General features: G+C 38.0%; 1 protein-coding gene across 2 annotated transcripts in view; it reads left to right on the top strand.

The window, feature by feature from the left end:
- The first annotated feature begins 1523 nt into the window (after positions 1-1523).
- CD163 (CD163 molecule) overlaps positions 1524-16764 on the top strand; it is a 34665-nt gene continuing 19424 nt past the window's right edge. Inside the window, exons 1-6 of one of the 2 annotated variants that reach the window (XM_022577489.3) lie at positions 1524-1656; positions 2803-2889; positions 3531-3851; positions 6755-7075; positions 9002-9322; positions 9845-10165. In XM_022577489.3, coding sequence (XP_022433197.2) covers positions 1611-1656; positions 2803-2889; positions 3531-3851; positions 6755-7075; positions 9002-9322; positions 9845-10165 — 1417 coding nt within the window. In that variant the 5' untranslated portion in view covers positions 1524-1610. The remainder of the gene's footprint in view (positions 1657-2802; positions 2890-3530; positions 3852-6754; positions 7076-9001; positions 9323-9844; positions 10166-16764) is intronic. The other variant, XM_022577488.3, reaches the window with a different exon arrangement.

Genomic DNA, 16764 nt, shown 5'->3' with positions numbered 1-16764 from the left:
ATATAAACACTATTATATATAAAATAGATAATCAACAAGGACCTACTGTATAGCACATGGAACAATATTCAATACTTTGTAGTAACCTATATAGGAAAAGAATCCGAAAAAGAATAGATATATGTATATGTATAACTGAATCACTTTGCTGTACACCTGAAACTAACACAATGTTGTAAATCAACTATAAGCCAGTATAAAATAAAAATTAGAAAAAAAATACTGTTCAACCTCCTTTATTCCTAATGCAGAAAAAAACCCAGTGAGAATTGTCTTTATTTCTATTTTTTTTTGTTTCTTATACCTTAAATCCCTTTCTCTTTTTTCCTTTTAGCAAAGTGCTTCTCATACTTTAGGATACAATTTAAGCATCTTATCACAGAAAAGAGTTTTCTAACTGTTTGTTCCTGTCTTCTAGTTGGTATGACTAGTTCTTTCTTTATTTTTCACACTGTGCTTTGAAACTATGTTCATTATTGCTATTAGATGTATTTCTCTTACTTGAATTTGACTTATTTAGAGCTAAAATCAAGTATTGTAAATTTTTATTTCACAATTTGTAGAATTTGTAACAGTCTTGGCTAATTTTATTGCTTCATCCCATTAGAAAAGAAAAAGGAATGAAATAATGCCATTTGCAGCAACATGGCTGGACCTAGAAATTGTCATACTGAGTGAAGTAAGTCAGATAGAGGAAGACAAATATCATATGATATCGCTTATTTGTGGAATCTAAAAAAATGTTACAAATGAACTTATTTACAAAACAGAATAGAGTCACAGATGTAGAAAACAAACTTATGGTTACCAGGGGGGAAAGTGGGGGTGGGGCGAGGCAGAAGGACAAACTGGGAGATTGGGATTGACATATACACACTGCTATATAAAAAATAGATAACAAATAAGGACCTACTGTAGAGCACAGGGAACTTTTCTCAATACTCCATAATGACCTATACAGGAAAAGACTCTAAAAAAGAGTGGACATATGCATATTTATAACTTATTCACTTTGCTGTACACCTGAAACTAACACAACATTGTAAGTCAACTATACTCCAATAAAAATTTTGAAAAAGGAAAGAAAAGATATGCAAGTGCTGTCTATAGGTAATCTGCACAAAATTATTCATTAGACACATTTGATTATGCAAATAATATTAAAAGTTGTTACAACAATCAAGCTTTAGTGATTTAATTATATTTTGCCTATTTTACTTTAATTTTTTGACATAATTTAACTACAAAACAATAGCTATTTTATGCTTCTAATATATTAGTCCAAAACAAAGTGCAGAAATTTAAAATACTCAATTCAATAACAACAGTATATGAGTCAATATTTCCCCTTTAATTTTGATAAATCTGTAGTGAATGTTTCTCAGTTTTCTTTGGTTGTTTCATGTCCCAAATGGAAGAAAACATGAGCACGAAAGAGAACCTCCCTCTTTTAATTACTTCCCTTTTCTGGTTGACTCCACCTCCATTATGAAGTCTTCCTGTTTTTTTGTGGATGTGAAATGATTTTTAGAATTCTTAGTGGTCCTCTTCTTTAGGAGACCATTCCTAGGGAATAATACAAGAAGACTTAAGTATCATAAAACTTTGGAATGGACAAACTCAGAATGGTGCTACATGAAAACTCTGGATCTACTGGTAAAAGCTTCTCATTTGTTCTATTTACCCTTTAATGGAGTATAGCAATATTCTGGAAGTCAGTGGATCTGATTTAATAGTGATGGGCATCAGGAGGGTAAGTTATAGGAAAAGGGCAATAAGCCTATAAGGCAGTACGTTTTATCTCCCATAGATTCGAAATTGAAGATGTGAGATAAGGATTAGATTTGGCATCAAGTCTGTAAAACTGCTGAGGTGCAATTAAGTAAGGAACTAAAATTAACTGAACTGTATTGAGTTTGAAGCTAACAGTTGTTAGAAAAATAGAACAAGGAGGAATGCGTATTGATTGAAAGTTGATTCCCTAGAGGACATTTAGAATAACACGCCTGAGTGTTGAAATCTACTTTGTAACCTATGTGGATGCATTAAACTTATTTAGCATTCTTACTCTTTTTTTTTTCAAGCTTTTAGACTGAGGTATAACATACCACATGAAAGCATAGGTCATAAATGCACAGTTCAGTGAGTTATCACAGAGAAGTGACTATCATAGCATTTTTACTTTTAAATTACTGTTGGGTGAGCGTAAGAAGGAGAATTGAGTGATAGAGCATTTTATGCTATTTTTGGAGATAAGGCCCAATAGTGGGGTTTTCAAATATGATCTTTGTCACTTTTTCCTCCAATGTATTTATTGTTCAACTACTATTTAGCAGCACTGTGCCAGGTACTGGTGAAACTGGTGAACATGATAGATATAATTCATTCCCTCATGGAACTTGCCGTCTAATAATGTGGATCCGGTAGGCTTGGAGATAAGGGTATCCGTGGTTGAATATTGCTCTGTGCCTGAAGGGAGAACTGCCCGCTTCTAAGTTTCATCAATGCCTTTTCAGTTTTCCAGGTTTTAAGGCTCAATCTTGCAATGCTTTTTCCATCCCCAACTATCTTCTAATTCCTCACCCCTAGATTGCCTATAAACATGAACGTTTTCAAAGCTACTTCACTGAGGCCGTATGATCCTGGGTACGAATTTTTCCTGCCTGCCTTGCCATTTAGGGGGAAGGATATTCTGTCTTGGTTTGACCTGCTTTGTTAACCTCAAACCTCTGAAACCATCTGTCTCCTCCAAAGCCTCTTTTTGGGAAGACTCTACTTTTGCTCTCTTTCGTCTTTTCACAGAATTTAGGAGATGTTCTGCCCGCTTAAGTCCCTTCACTATTGCTGTGGTCTCAGTTCTCAGTGCCTGTTTGGTCACCAGTTCTCTTGGTGAGTACACTGTCAAATTTACTCGCAACCTTAGCCCACCGTGGCAAGAGTCACTAAAAAGCAAATAATTCTCCTGAAGGCTAAATAACATCTAAAAACATGCTTCATGGTTTCAAAGTAGAAGATAATAGGAAAATATCTCCATTTCAATTTCCATTTGAGTCAATAAGTTTCAGTTAGATTTTAACTAGCATTTGAAAAATTCATGGTATTTTCCATATATGTGTGAAATAGGCACTAAATTCCTTACAACTGGCCTTTTCATCCTCACCCTCATCCTTCTTTCTACAGATCTTAGGATTCTGGAGAAACTTACATAGCTTATCCCTATAAAATTTTGTAATATCTTTTTTTATAGTAAACTATCCATGAGAATATATAAATTGACGTTATAAAGAATGTCAGCCATTAAATAAAGATATCGTACAGTATTGGATTACCCAGATTTACTGGGTTTATGTCACTGCTTAATTTGAAGCCTGAGATACTGAATGAAATAACATTCTCCTGTTGTACCATGGATAGGTCCAGAAATATTTCTCGAATCTGGCTTTGAAAAATAAATAAGTAATCTAAAGAATAATAATTTTCTTCTTGCTCTTTGGATCTTGACCGATTGCTGCCCTTACCTATTGTTACAGGAGGAACAGACAAGGAGCTGAGGCTAACAGCTGGTGAAAACAAGTGTTCTGGGAGAGTGGAGGTGAAAGTCCAGGAGGAGTGGGGAACTGTGTGTAATAATGGCTGGGACTTGGCCGCAGTCTCCGTTGTTTGTAGGCAGCTGGGATGTCCAACTGTTATCAAAGCCACTGGATGGGCTAATTCCAGTGCAGGCTCTGGACGCATTTGGATGGATCATGTTTCTTGTCGAGGGAATGAATCAGCTCTCTGGGACTGCAAACATGACGGGTGGGGAAAGCATAACTGCACTCACCAACAGGATGTTGGGATCACCTGCTCAGGTAAGACTTGCATAAGTCAAGCCTTAACATGAAATGCTTTGTGAAAAAAAATCTATGGGTTAAAAATTAAAAGGAGCCAGTTTTCTGTAAGTAATCTAGGCCACGTATAAAATTACCCAATCCATTGCTAAAAGACCAGAAAACACATGACAAAGCCCATATTTTAAAAAAAATCAAAAGAGATTCTGAATACTACAATCAATGAGGAAGTGACTAGCTTCAATTTCATATTAAGTAATCCTACTATAACTTTCTACTTCTACATAAAAATATCATAATATCTAAGTTAATTCCTTGTCCCCTTTCCCCATAAAATGCAGCTTTCATGCATTGGCCTATAAATCATGACCCTTTTGCCCATTAATTGATAATCAACTTACTCTATCAGGAAATAAATATTCTTAGCACTAATCCTTTTTTGTTGGAGGAAGGATGTTTTGCAAAGTAGAATTGCTTCTTCCACTGTACAATGCTATTCATTTACTATTACAAGGTAGTTTTAGTTTTAATTTATAAAACATTTTATAAGTTTCATCTCACTTGTCCTTACAATAGCCCAGACCAAGGTCATGTTTCTGACCCAGTTCAGATTCCTGGGCTTCCAATTTCTCTTTGCTCATGTCGTTGACCTTTATGCAACTTTATCACCACCCAGCCTTTCTAGGAGAGATCATCTCCCCCGTAGGATTGATTTTAGAAAGGACTAATCTCTATCCAGGCATGGTGGTATAATGGGAGCAACACAGGCTAGTATCTAGAAAATTGCTCAGCTGCTCATTAATGCTATTATTTTGAGCAAGTTGCTAAATCTTTCTAAACTTCAGTTTCTGAGCACCCAATGATATAATACACGTAAAGCTGCTGGTACACTGGTAGGTAATAGGTGTTAAAAATTAACATTAGTTTCCCCGTGGCTCACTGCTTCTCATTACCTAGACAACTCATTTCTCTTTCTTCTTCCTTCTCTTCCTCCATTCTTCTCCTCTTCCCCCTTCTTCTTCTCTTCTTCTTGTCTTTTATTGTTAATCATTTTGCAGGGAAAGATAAGAAATAACAATTGTAACATCTACAGCAAAGTTAAAAATGATAATAAATCTTGCCAGGCTCTTACTATAATTATTGCTGTCTATAGAGTTGACTGTTTAAGCTAAGACATCAGTGTAGTACTTTTAACTCGTGTTCTGGTTTTCATACCTTTACATAAGGATCCTTTATATAAGGATGACATTAATCAAACTTGGATTTTGAAGTTTATACACCTAAACCTCCAACTGGTGCGTAATAATAGAAAGGGATGTGTAGCCACATAGGGACTCATGAGTTTCATGAGGTTTCTGAATTCATATTTCTGAGGTTTCAGAGCCTGTATTTCTGAGATTCTCTACCCTGGTCAATGCTCAATCCTCAGAGCATCTACTTGGGAAATTCTATTATTGGGAAATTCTATTATTATCACATGCATAATAGTAAAGAGGATAGACTCTGGTGCTAGATTGCTTTTTGTTTGTTTGAGTTTTTTTACATTGTCTCTACTGTTTTCTGGGTGTTTGATCCTGTGTCAATTATTTAACCTCAGTTTGCTTATCTGTGAAGTAGAGATAGTGGTAATGACACATAATGCTTAATGTTTTTGTGAAGACTGAAAGTAGCATATGTAATACATTTGGAACAGCATATGCACATTTTAATTGTAAGCTATTATTATTATTCATGATACAAAATCTTGTTGAGTGGAGGTTCTTGTCTGGAGTTCAGTGCTTTTAAAATTGAATTACTGTTTCAAAAAAGAACTTCTAAGCATTTTATTCAACCACCAACAGTTTCTGGTTTTTAGGTGTCCCAAAATTTCATCCCCAGTCTCTTTTTCTCAGGTATTTTAGTCATCATAGAAAATCTAAGGATAGCGTATAGAGAGAATTTTCCTTATGAAAAAGCCATTCTTTGCTAAAAATGGTAGCAGGTGCTTCGGGGGAGGGAAAAGAAAGCTTTGATTCAGAAAAAAATGGGTAAGAAATAAATTATCTTGATTAACTTTTTTCCCCCAATTTTTAATGTTTTTTTTAAAATTTGTTTATTTTTGGCTGCATTTGGTCTTCATTGCTGTGCATGGGCTTTTCACTACTTGGGGCGAGCAGGGGCTACTCTTTGTTGCAGTGTGCGGGCTTCTCATTGCTGTGGCTTCTCTTGCTGTGGAGCACGGGTTCTAGGCACGCGGGCTTCAGTAGCTGTGGCACGCAGCTTCAGTAGTTGTGGCTCACGGGCTTAATTGCTCCTCAGCATGTGGAATCTTCCAGGACCAGAGCTCAAACCTGTGTCGCCTGCATTGGCAGGCAGATTCTTAACCACTGTGCTACTAGAGAAGTCCTAATGTCTAATGTTTTTGTATACCACTTTTGCAAACTATCATGCATGCTTATGCATTTGTTTTTTGCTTTTTCCTGTTTTCTAATTTCAAATTCAACTTCAAGCAATCATGCATGCTCTAAACTGATGGTCATAAAAAAAGATTAAAATAAAAATTTTACCTGTTCAACAAATGACTGGTTTTTCATTTTTGCTTCTTTGTAGTATGAACAAATTTTATTTTTTCAAGCTTTTTAAATAAATACTTTGAGGCAAACGTATCTATTTCTACATAGAAGTGTTTATTATGCCTCAGTAATGGAAGGAAACAAAACAAAACACAAAGTAAAGTTTAATCTGTAAAAGATTTTTTTACAGATTAATCGTTGGTTGGTTTTCAAAAGATTAAAATTCTCCAAAGTGTGAACAGGGGCAGCATCCAAAATGAAGCATCATTTTTAAAGATAGGATCAAATCTCAAGTGACTAGAGGAATATTATTTTCTAAAATCACTTCTGAATAAATATTACTTCTGAATTCTGGTCTTTTCTCCACTCTAGATGGATCTGATTTGGAGATGAGGCTGATGAATGGAGGAAACCGGTGCTCAGGAAGAATAGAGGTCAAATTCCAAGGACAGTGGGGCACTGTGTGTGACGATAACTTCAACATAGATCATGCTTCTGTGGTTTGTAAACAACTTGAATGTGGAAGTGCTGTCAGTTTCTCTGGTTCAGCTAATTTTGGAGAAGGTTCTGGACCAATCTGGTTTGATGACCTTGTATGCAATGGAACTGAGTCAGCTCTCTGGAACTGCAAACATGAAGGATGGGGAAAGCATAACTGCGATCATGCTGAGGATGCTGGAGTGATTTGCTTAGGTAAGGACTGGCCTGTGCTTTTTCTGTTCTCCATGAGAGGACAAAAAAAGGGGACAAAAGTCTCAAAAGGCTGAACTCCTAAAAACATAATGAAGTCTGCTTCTTTTATTGCCTTATTATTACCTCATTTCAGGATGCAGTTCTGATACCTGTGGAATTTTTACCTTAGGATAAGTAGGTTAGGGGGGAATGATGGCAGTGAAATTGAGATCCAAGTCAAGAGGGTAGAAGGAAGTGTTTAGAGAATAGTCCACTCCCCCCATCCCTCCAAAAAAAAAAGAAAAGTTAACTGTTAAAAACAGGTTAAAATTTTGCTTTCTGTATGTTTTGGAGCACCCCCTTTATCACCCTCTACCTACAAAAGTCTCCGCTTTAGCCATTTTGACCCACCCTTTCTTAAACCCACCTTTTCTTAAATTCACAGAATCAAATGATTAAAAAAATTGGTTTCCTATTAAAACCTCATTTATGCTAGTGCTATGTTATGAGCAGGCACTGTGTCTGTCTGGAAACTTTCATGTTTCACGCTTGATTACGGGACAGGGACATGGCTTTGCGTGTACAAGACTGTCACTCTCCTTTCTTCACTTGAGTGCCGAGTTTGAAGACCTAGTAAGTCTTGAACCCCAGGGAATATTTAGGAAACTATAACTAGGGTAAAAATGTCCCTGTATTCACCAGGTATTTTTTTTTCAAATGAAGGAAATTCAATTCAAACTAACTTTAAAATGAGACAATACTGACTCAGAAAAGTGGGAAATCCAGGAGGTACAGTTGGCTCCATCCAAGCACTGCACGGCTTGCGGGATCTTAGCTCCCCGACCAGGGATCGAAGCCCGGTCACAGCAGTGAAAGCACGGAGTCCTAACCACTGGACAGCCAGGGAATTCCCAGATTGGCCTTTTTCTTGTTGAAGAATGTGACCATCTATAGTGTAAACCACAAAGAATGGGATTCCTACAGAAAAGATGGATTCTGTTAGCTGAAGAAAGTGAAAGGGATTTGGCGTAGAAAAAACACAGTATGTACCTTCTGTTTGCCTTTACCCATCAAAATCTTTCTAGGTCCCCAATCAGCACGTTTCTTCTCAGTGTGTTTTATACATGCTGAGTAATCACAATAAACAGCATTGTGACAACAAGAACCAAAACTGCCTGAGGAAAATAGCAATTTATTTATTATAGGATATTACTTAGAATCAAGTTCTGTTCTTTGAGGAATATTGATTGGGGGAAGTTGAAAGTAGTAATGGTGAGGTCCCTTTTCTCTTTGCTTTGTGTTTAAACTACAGAAGTGGTCAGAAAGGGGTCAGGCATGTAATACAAACCAGGTAGTCTGGGTAGACAATGAAGTCAGAGGCAAAAGTGAGTATTGAGTATTGAGGCAAACAGGAGTGTGTAGGTCCCACCTAGACACCTGCAAACATATATTTAAAAGGGAAAAAAACAAACAATTCCAACAAAAAATCTGTGGTGATCAAACAAGCGAATCTCTAGATAAATTTCAGTCCCTGGGCCTCCTGTTAGGAACTCTTCCTATAATGCATGCTCTCCATAGTGAAAAGCCGTGTCTTCTTTTTTGTTTTTTTAATTTTTATTGATTGATTGATTGATTGATCTTTTCCATTATGGTTTATTACAAGATATTGAATATAGTTCTCTGTGCTATACAATAGGACCTTGTTGTTTATCCGTTCTATATATAGTAGTTTGCACCTGCTAGTCCCAAACTTCCAATCCGAAGGAAGTCCTGTCTTCTTGTCTGACCCACTCCTCCTTCCATCTTTAACGATTTTCAGTGGTAATATAACACTGTCTTCTCTATCTCTCCTTATATCTCCCCCCTTAACTCATCTCAGGTACAGCTGTTTAGAGTGCCTTCATTCTTGTTTCTTTATCACTGACTTGTTTTGTTTCCCTCTTACAGAGGGAGCAGACCTGAGCCTGAGACTGGTAGATGGAGTTACTGAATGTTCAGGAAGATTAGAAGTGAAATTCCAAGGAGAATGGGGGACAGTGTGTGATGATGGCTGGGATAGTAACGATGCCGCTGTGGCATGTAAGCAACTGGGATGTCCAACTGCCATCACTGCCATTGGTCGAGTCAACGCCAGTGAAGGAATTGGACACATTTGGCTTGACAGTGTTTCCTGCCATGGACATGAGTCTGCTCTCTGGCAATGTAAACACCAAGAATGGGGAAAGCATTATTGCAATCATAATGAAGATGCTGGTGTGACATGTTCTGGTAAGTTAAAACAAAACAAAACAAAAAGAAAAACAGAGGAGGAAGGACCTGTGTTCTTTAGGAGTAGGAATAGGTGTGAGATGTGTGAGAGAGAAATATCTAATAATTTCCTTGTTGGGAATTCTTTTACAGTTGTGAGGAATCTTTAACACATTCTTTATGTGACTAGTTTGGTGGGTTGTCTGACTCTATTTTCTATAATAATTTTTCCGACTGCTGTTAGGGACCACACTTCAAATTCTAAATCTACCTGGAGCTCCAAAAGACAAAATGATATAAGTCTTTTCTTTATATCTGATTTGCTCGTATTTTTTAGTCACTGACAATTTTTATTAAGTTTTGAAACTGTAATCCCATTTCTAACCAAATTCATGGTTTATACTGACTCTTCAAAAAGCCAGGAGATGGGTAAGCCAGAATTTCCAGTGTCTCAGTATCTGGGAAGGAACAAGATCTTAAAAATACCCTTTGGGAGCTAACCTCCGTATGTATCTATGGCCTAAGTTTATGTTTCTTTTGCAGATGGATCAGATCTGGAACTGAGACTTAAAGGTGGAGGCAGCCACTGTGCTGGGACAGTGGAGGTGGAAATTCAGAAATTGATAGGGAAAGTGTGTGACAGAGGCTGGGGACTGAAAGAAGCTGATGTGGTTTGCACGCAGCTGGGATGTGGATCTGCACTCAAAACATCCTATCAAGTTTATTCCAAAATTAAGGCAACAAACACATGGCTGTTTTTAAGCAGCTGTAATGGAAATGAAACTTCTCTTTGGGACTGCAAGAATTGGCAATGGGGTGGATTTAGTTGTGATCACTATGATGAAGCCAAAGTTACCTGCTCAGGTAAGACTTTCAATCAACGTGTTAAGAAGTTGCATTCCAATGTTATTCTTTTACATGTAGCTGTCCAGTTTTCCCAGCACCACTTATTGAAGAGACTGTCTTTTCTCCATTGTATATTCTTGACTCCTTTGTCATAGATTAGATGATCATAGGTGCGTGGATTTATTTCTGGGCTGTCTATCCTGTTCTATTGATCTGTGTCTGTTTTCGTGCCAGTACCATACTCTTTTGGTGATTGTAGCTTTGTAGTATAGTCTGAAGTCAAGGATCCTGATTTCTCCAGCTCTGTTCTTCTTTCTCAAGATTGTCGTTGGCTATTTGGGGTCTTCTGTGTTTCCATACAAATTTTAAATTTATTGTTTAGTTGTGTGAAAAAAATGCCATTGGTAATTTGATAGGGATTGCGTTAAATTTGTAGATTGCTTTGGGTAGTATGGTCATTTTAACCATATTGATTCTTCCAGTCCAGAAACATAGTATATCTTTCCACCTGTCTGAGTCATCTTCAATTTCTTTCATTAGTGTCATAGTTTTCTGAGTACAGGTCTTTTGCTTCCTTAGGTAGGTTTATTCCTAGTTATTTTATTCTTTTTTATGTGATGGTAAATGGGATTGTTTCCTTAATTTCTCTTTCTGATAGTTCATTGTTAGTGCATAGAAATGCAACAGATTTCTGTATATTAATTTTGTGTCCTGCAACTTTACTGAATTTGTTGATGAGTTCTAGTAGATTTTTGGTGGCGTCTTTAGGACTTTCTATATACAGTATCATGTCATCTGCAAACAGTGACAGTATTACTTCTTCCTTTCCAGTTTAGATTCCTTCTATTTCTTTCTCTTGTCTGATTGCTGTTCCTAGAACTTTAGATACTATGTTGAATAAAAATGGCAAGAGTGGGCATCCTTGCCTTTGTTCCTGATCTTAGAGGAAATGCTTTCAGCTTTTCACCATTGCGTTTGATATCAGGTAGATTGCCTATCTGCACTTCACTTAGTTCTTATTCTGGGGTTTTATCTTGTTCCTTTGTTTGCAATATGTTCCTCTGTTGCCTTATTTTGCCTAACTTGCTGTTTTCAGTGCTACATATCTGGTAGATTGGTTACATTTCCCAAACTTAGAGAAATGGCCTTTTGTGGGAAATGTCCTATGCTTTCAGCAGCATGCTCCCCTCTGGTCACCAGAGCTATATGCTCTAGGGGTGCCCCCCATGTTGACTGCACAAGTCCTTCTGATGTGTTTGGCATGGGGTAACTGGCTGCAGAGACCAGGGGTGTCCCAGGACTAGTGCTGTTTCACTGTGGGTTGAGCCAGGTTCTACAATGGGTGATTGCAGAGCCAGGGTTCTCAGATCTAGTGTCATACTGCTGGTGGGTGGAGCTTTTTCCTGACATGGCTGGCTGTGGGTTCCGGGGTGTCCCAAAGCTAGTGTTGGCCTGCTGGTGAGTGGAGCTGGTTCCTGGGGCAGATGGCTGAGGGGTCCAACATGTCTCAGAGTTGGTGTCCACCTGCTTGTCAGTGGGACCAATGTCCAAGGGATCCTGGGGCTGGTGCCCACCTACTGATGCATGAAGCCATGTCCTGGAGCTAATGCCAGCCACTGGAAGGCAGACTGGTCCTGGGGTCCCAGCTATAGGGCCCAGGAATCCCAGAGCTGGTGTTGGCCTGCTGATGGACAGGGCCAGGTCCCAGAGGTGCTGGTACTGGCCTCCTGGTGGGTGGGCTGTGTCCTGACAAGGCAGGTTGTGGGGCTACGGTGGTCCTAGGGCTGGGGTCTGTCCACTGGGGGATAAGGCTTGTCCCAGGGCCAGCACCAGCCCTCTGGTGGGTGGAGCCGGGTCCCAGGGGCTCTGGCTGCAGGGCCCTAGTGGTCCCTGCGCTAGTGCTGGCCCACTGTCATGTGGGGCTGGGTCCTGAGCCCTCTGGTGGGCAGGGCCATGTTCCAGGGTAGCTGTGGGCTCAGGATGTCTCAAGGAAGCCTGCCTGCTTGTAGGGGCAGTAGTGGGGGAGGGGTGTTGCTGCCTGATAAATTGGTTGGTCTCACAGTACTGGTGCTGACAGGCTGGTGAGTGGGTCTGAGTCCTGGTGCTAATAAGCTAAAGAGAGGATTCCAAAAATGACTTTTTCTAACACCAGTATCCTTGTGGTAGAATGAGATCCCCAAAATGACTGCTGCCAGTGTCTACGTTCTCAGGGTGAACTCCAGTCACCTCCTGCCTCTCCGGGGGGCTCTCCAAGATCAGCAGGTGGATCTGACCCAGGCTCCTTTCAAATTACTGCTTCTGCCCTGTGTCCCGGAGAGGGTGAGATTTTGTGTGTGTCCTTTATGAGTGGAGTCTCTATTTCCCACAACCCTCAGCTCTCCCAAAAGTAAGCCCTGCTGGCCTTCAAAGCCAAACGTTCTGGGGGTGCAGGACCCCTGCGCTTGTCTTCCTGGTGCAGGATCCCTGGGCTGGGGAGCCCGATATGAGACTTAACTTCTCAAGTTGGATGCTTAATTAGCTTTGATTCTTTCCTGTTTATTAATATAACCATTTGAGGTTATAGGTTTTCCACTGAGTGTACCAGTAGCTATATCGTATAATTGATGAATTGATGCTCTGTGAATCTGGGACACAGAACTTCCTATGACTGTTATGTGGTCATTGTGAATTGCTCTTTTTAGTATTATAAGGTTTCCATCTTTTATGGTTGAACAATTTTTTTTTTCTGGCTATGCCACACAGCTTGTGGGATCTTAGTTCTCCGACCAGGGATTGAACCTGCGCCCTCGGCAGTGAAAGCGAGGAGTCCTAACTACTGGACGGCCAGGAAATTCCCCCAAAATTTTTGTTCTGAATCAAATTTGTCTGATGTTAATATCTCACCTGTTGCTTTATTTTCTATTCTCTTACTTTCAGCCTTTACAAATAATTTTGTTCCAGGTGCATCACCTGTACTCATAATAGAATTGGGATTTATGTTGAAAAGGACTCTGATAGAATTACTTTTTTGAAATGGGAGATGTATTTGACCTTAACTTAGTCATATTATGCGTTATTATGTTGTCATAATTATATATGACATAATATTTATTGTCGTGTAATATGCTACAACTGAAAACATTTCACTCTATGACCTTTATGGGGCCTTTGCATGTGTTTGGGAATGTGTAAGCATGTTTGTATGTCTGATAATTTCCTTCTAAATTTAGAAAGGGTTGTCTATTTTCCTATTAATTTATTTTATTTAATTAGTATGAAGTTCAGCTGCAACTACAAGAAATACCACCTGAGTGGCTAAAGAAAAAAAATTCTTTTTTCTCATTTAAAATAAGTCAAATAGGTAAGAAGTTTAAGGCTGTTTGGGTGGTGCTGTGGTCACCAAGAAACACCTAGAGTTGTTCTTCTGCAGTAATTTATCAAATGCTACTGGACAAGGATAATGAGTTGCCCTGCAAGTGACGAAATTTGTTGGTGAGCCAGTTAGATAGACCAGGTTCTGCCCTCTGAGAAGCTGCTCTCTGCGTGCTGTCCTTCATGAGCCCAGGTGCTCTTCTCAGGGCAGTACTTCCTAGTGTGTCTTTCTCATAGTCAATTCTAAGTTCAGTTTGGAGAGTTTACCTGTCCGGGGGCTGCACAGCTTTCACAACCCACTCTCTGCTGATACTGATTTAGGGACCCTTGGATTTTGCTTTTAGGGTTGAGTAATCATTAGCCAATGTCGGCTGCCCTCAAAGTCAGCAAAAAATTCTCTCCAAACTTAGTAGTCTGTTTGCTTTAATCCAATGCCATGTGAAAGTAACAACAAAGAATAAATTACGTACTTTGATCTATCCTGTGACCAGGCCCTTCCTCTTAATTTATTGGCCACTCCCTCACGAAATTAGTATTTATCCTTCCATTTCTTCTTGCAGTCTAGCTTCTTCTAGACTGAGCTTACCTCTCTCTTTAGTGTTAAAAGTGGCAAGGAGGATTCATGCCATGTCAACATTCTGATATTTCTCTTTTTTTATACCTTTATAAAAGTATACTTTTCTTTTTTTACACTTTTCCCAGTATGTTCTCAAAGTTTTCGGGTTTAGTAAGCACATGGTTTTCTTCTCAAGGTGACATTTGTCCAAATATCTTACCATGGATAACATGACTTATTAGTGCTCCAGCCTACAATATCTGAGTCATTAGTATATTCTGCCCATGAATTCCATTCAACCACATCCAAAATTTAGGTTTTATTACTAGAGTACCTCGCTTACGATAACACATTCTGAATTATTTAGGATTCTATTAAGCCGCCTATAATAGAAATCGCAAATAGCAACTTAAGGTGGACCCCTCTTTACAAAATTATATTTTTGTTTGCTATCTGCCGTATGTGCACTTTGCTTCCTTTTGTAAACTCTCTTACTATATTTCTGTAGCTTTTTGGAAGCTCTTCTATTAATACTTATTTTGGGGCCTAGATTTTAGCTCTCTCCTTGTTTTTCTAGAAATAGAGTTTGTAATTTTATTTTTTGATTTACTTGATACTTTCAGAAGATTTCCAGGAAAAAAATTATGGAAATACCGTCTCTGTGCCTGTCAAGTTAAAACTACGAATTCCATAACCTGTTCAAATTCTTAGACTTTTATAAAGCACAAGGTTTTATGGCTGATAGGGGCCAGAACTAAGTAAAGCTGGAAGACTAGAAAGACAAAGTAACAATTTATCCCTGACACGTAGTTTAGACAAGCCAGCTACAAAGAAGTCTAAGAATTTTGGCCACAAAATTGCTTTGAATCCCGGACATTTTGTTTGTGATGACTGTATATTTGCTGTAGAGGACATCTGAACCTAAGAAATGGTTCATTTGAGTTGTGTTTTATTTTACTAAAGTCTAAAAAATAATTTTGAAACTAGAATGATTTATCCTTCTTCAGAGTCTGGAAAGGAATAAATGATGAAAATGTATCAATGCTTCTTTAAAGCATATTGTGTATTTTATCTATTACTAAACAAAAGGAAGTAACTCTAATTAATTATTTCTTATATTTGTTCTTCATTTCTCCATTTCTTCATTTATTCATTTCTACAGAAAGAAATGGGTACAGATTTAGTTATTGATGTCAGGGAAAGTTTAGCTTATTGATTAAAGGAGCTAAATCCAGGCACAAAAATTCAATTAATGGCTTTTATGTTAAAATGCACTCATAGGTTTAACAGGAAAAAAAAATCCCTTAAAAGGGTAAATTACCAATATTCTAACCATGTACACAGAGTAAATGGTATAAGAAAGCCAATCTGTGGTACAGATTAATGTGTTACAAGCAGATTCATGAAATAAAGGCTGAGGATACAGTCTCCAAGACATTTCTGGGTGGAAGAATTTCTCTTTTGCCCTGAACTCAAATATTTTATGACAAAGGAAATAAGAGGATACTTACAGAAGGGACTTGTTTTCAAGTGCTTCACAAGTTTTCACCATTAAAGAGAAAGTTATTTGTTTTTGCTTTATTTTGGTTGGGGGGAGGTTGTTTTTTCACTGGTTGTGTTTTATTTTGTTCGAGATTGATCTAGATGAGAGAGCAAGAGGTTAAAAGAAAGCTGAATTTGGCTCAATCTAAGAAACTGTTTTTATTCAAAGGTTTAGGTCTGTCCAAAAGTGGAATAGGATTATATGAATGTTAGCTAATGATATCTTGGAGGAATTTCATGCTCAAATAATGATTCAACAAGATTAAATCAAGGACTTGACTCAAGAATCTCATTATTTGTGTTGTAGAGGCATTATTTGCTTTAAAGTCTTAGCTGTGTTTAGAAAGCAACGTGTTCTTCAACTCAAATTTGGATAGAACTTGCTTTGTACATATTTACTGGATAAGTGGTGAAAATTTTGCATGCTGAGTTATTCTGTGCTTCTATAATAGAGAATATAGTCAGATCTAGAACACTCTAGGAAATTGGCGAGGGCTGATAGTATATCTGTGTCATGCTGATAGTAATGTTGAGGGATCGTAAAAATTAGTGATATTTAACAGCAGGCATCGCTAAAAGACTTATGCCTTTTAGAAAGTCCAATTTATATGCATTTCCTTTCTTTCCTCTCTTTTAAGATGAATTAAAGGAAATAGTTTGTATCTCGCACGTAACTTGAATTACCGCTGAGTATGTTAAAAGAAAGTCACACTTATCTTGATGAGTGTGCTCTCAACCCGGCAAAGAATGTCCTTAGAACCTGAGCCCCATTTCTTCAGCTCTATTTCTGGTGTGTCTTTTCTTTACGTTTTAAATTCCAACCATGGTAAATTATCCATAATTTCTCAATTACATCATGCTATTTCATGACTGTATTCTTTAAATGCCATATCACACATTATTTACTTGGCAAACTCCTCATCTTTTTATCAAACTCAGTTCAGGTTTAATAGAGCTGGTGACTCCTTCATTTGTTAGTTTTGTATCTAAAATATGTATCTAGTTTTGGACTCAAATTATTATTTGAACATGTGTATCTTCTACTAAATTATGTGTTCTTGAAGGAGAGAGCAATTAATGAGAAACTGAGCAGCCTTGAAAATAAGTAATTTTTTCCCAGGTACATAAGGTTGGGAAATACATAATAAGTAGAGAGAAAAGTGTCTGC

Source organism: Delphinapterus leucas, chromosome 11 (genome assembly GCF_059928025.1).
Source record: "Delphinapterus leucas isolate spDelLeu-1000000601 "Yukka" chromosome 11, BTC_Dleu_Yukka2, whole genome shotgun sequence".
In the NCBI taxonomy this organism is placed as follows: Eukaryota; Metazoa; Chordata; class Mammalia; order Artiodactyla; family Monodontidae; genus Delphinapterus; species Delphinapterus leucas.
This window is presented reverse-complemented; position numbering and strand designations above follow the sequence as displayed.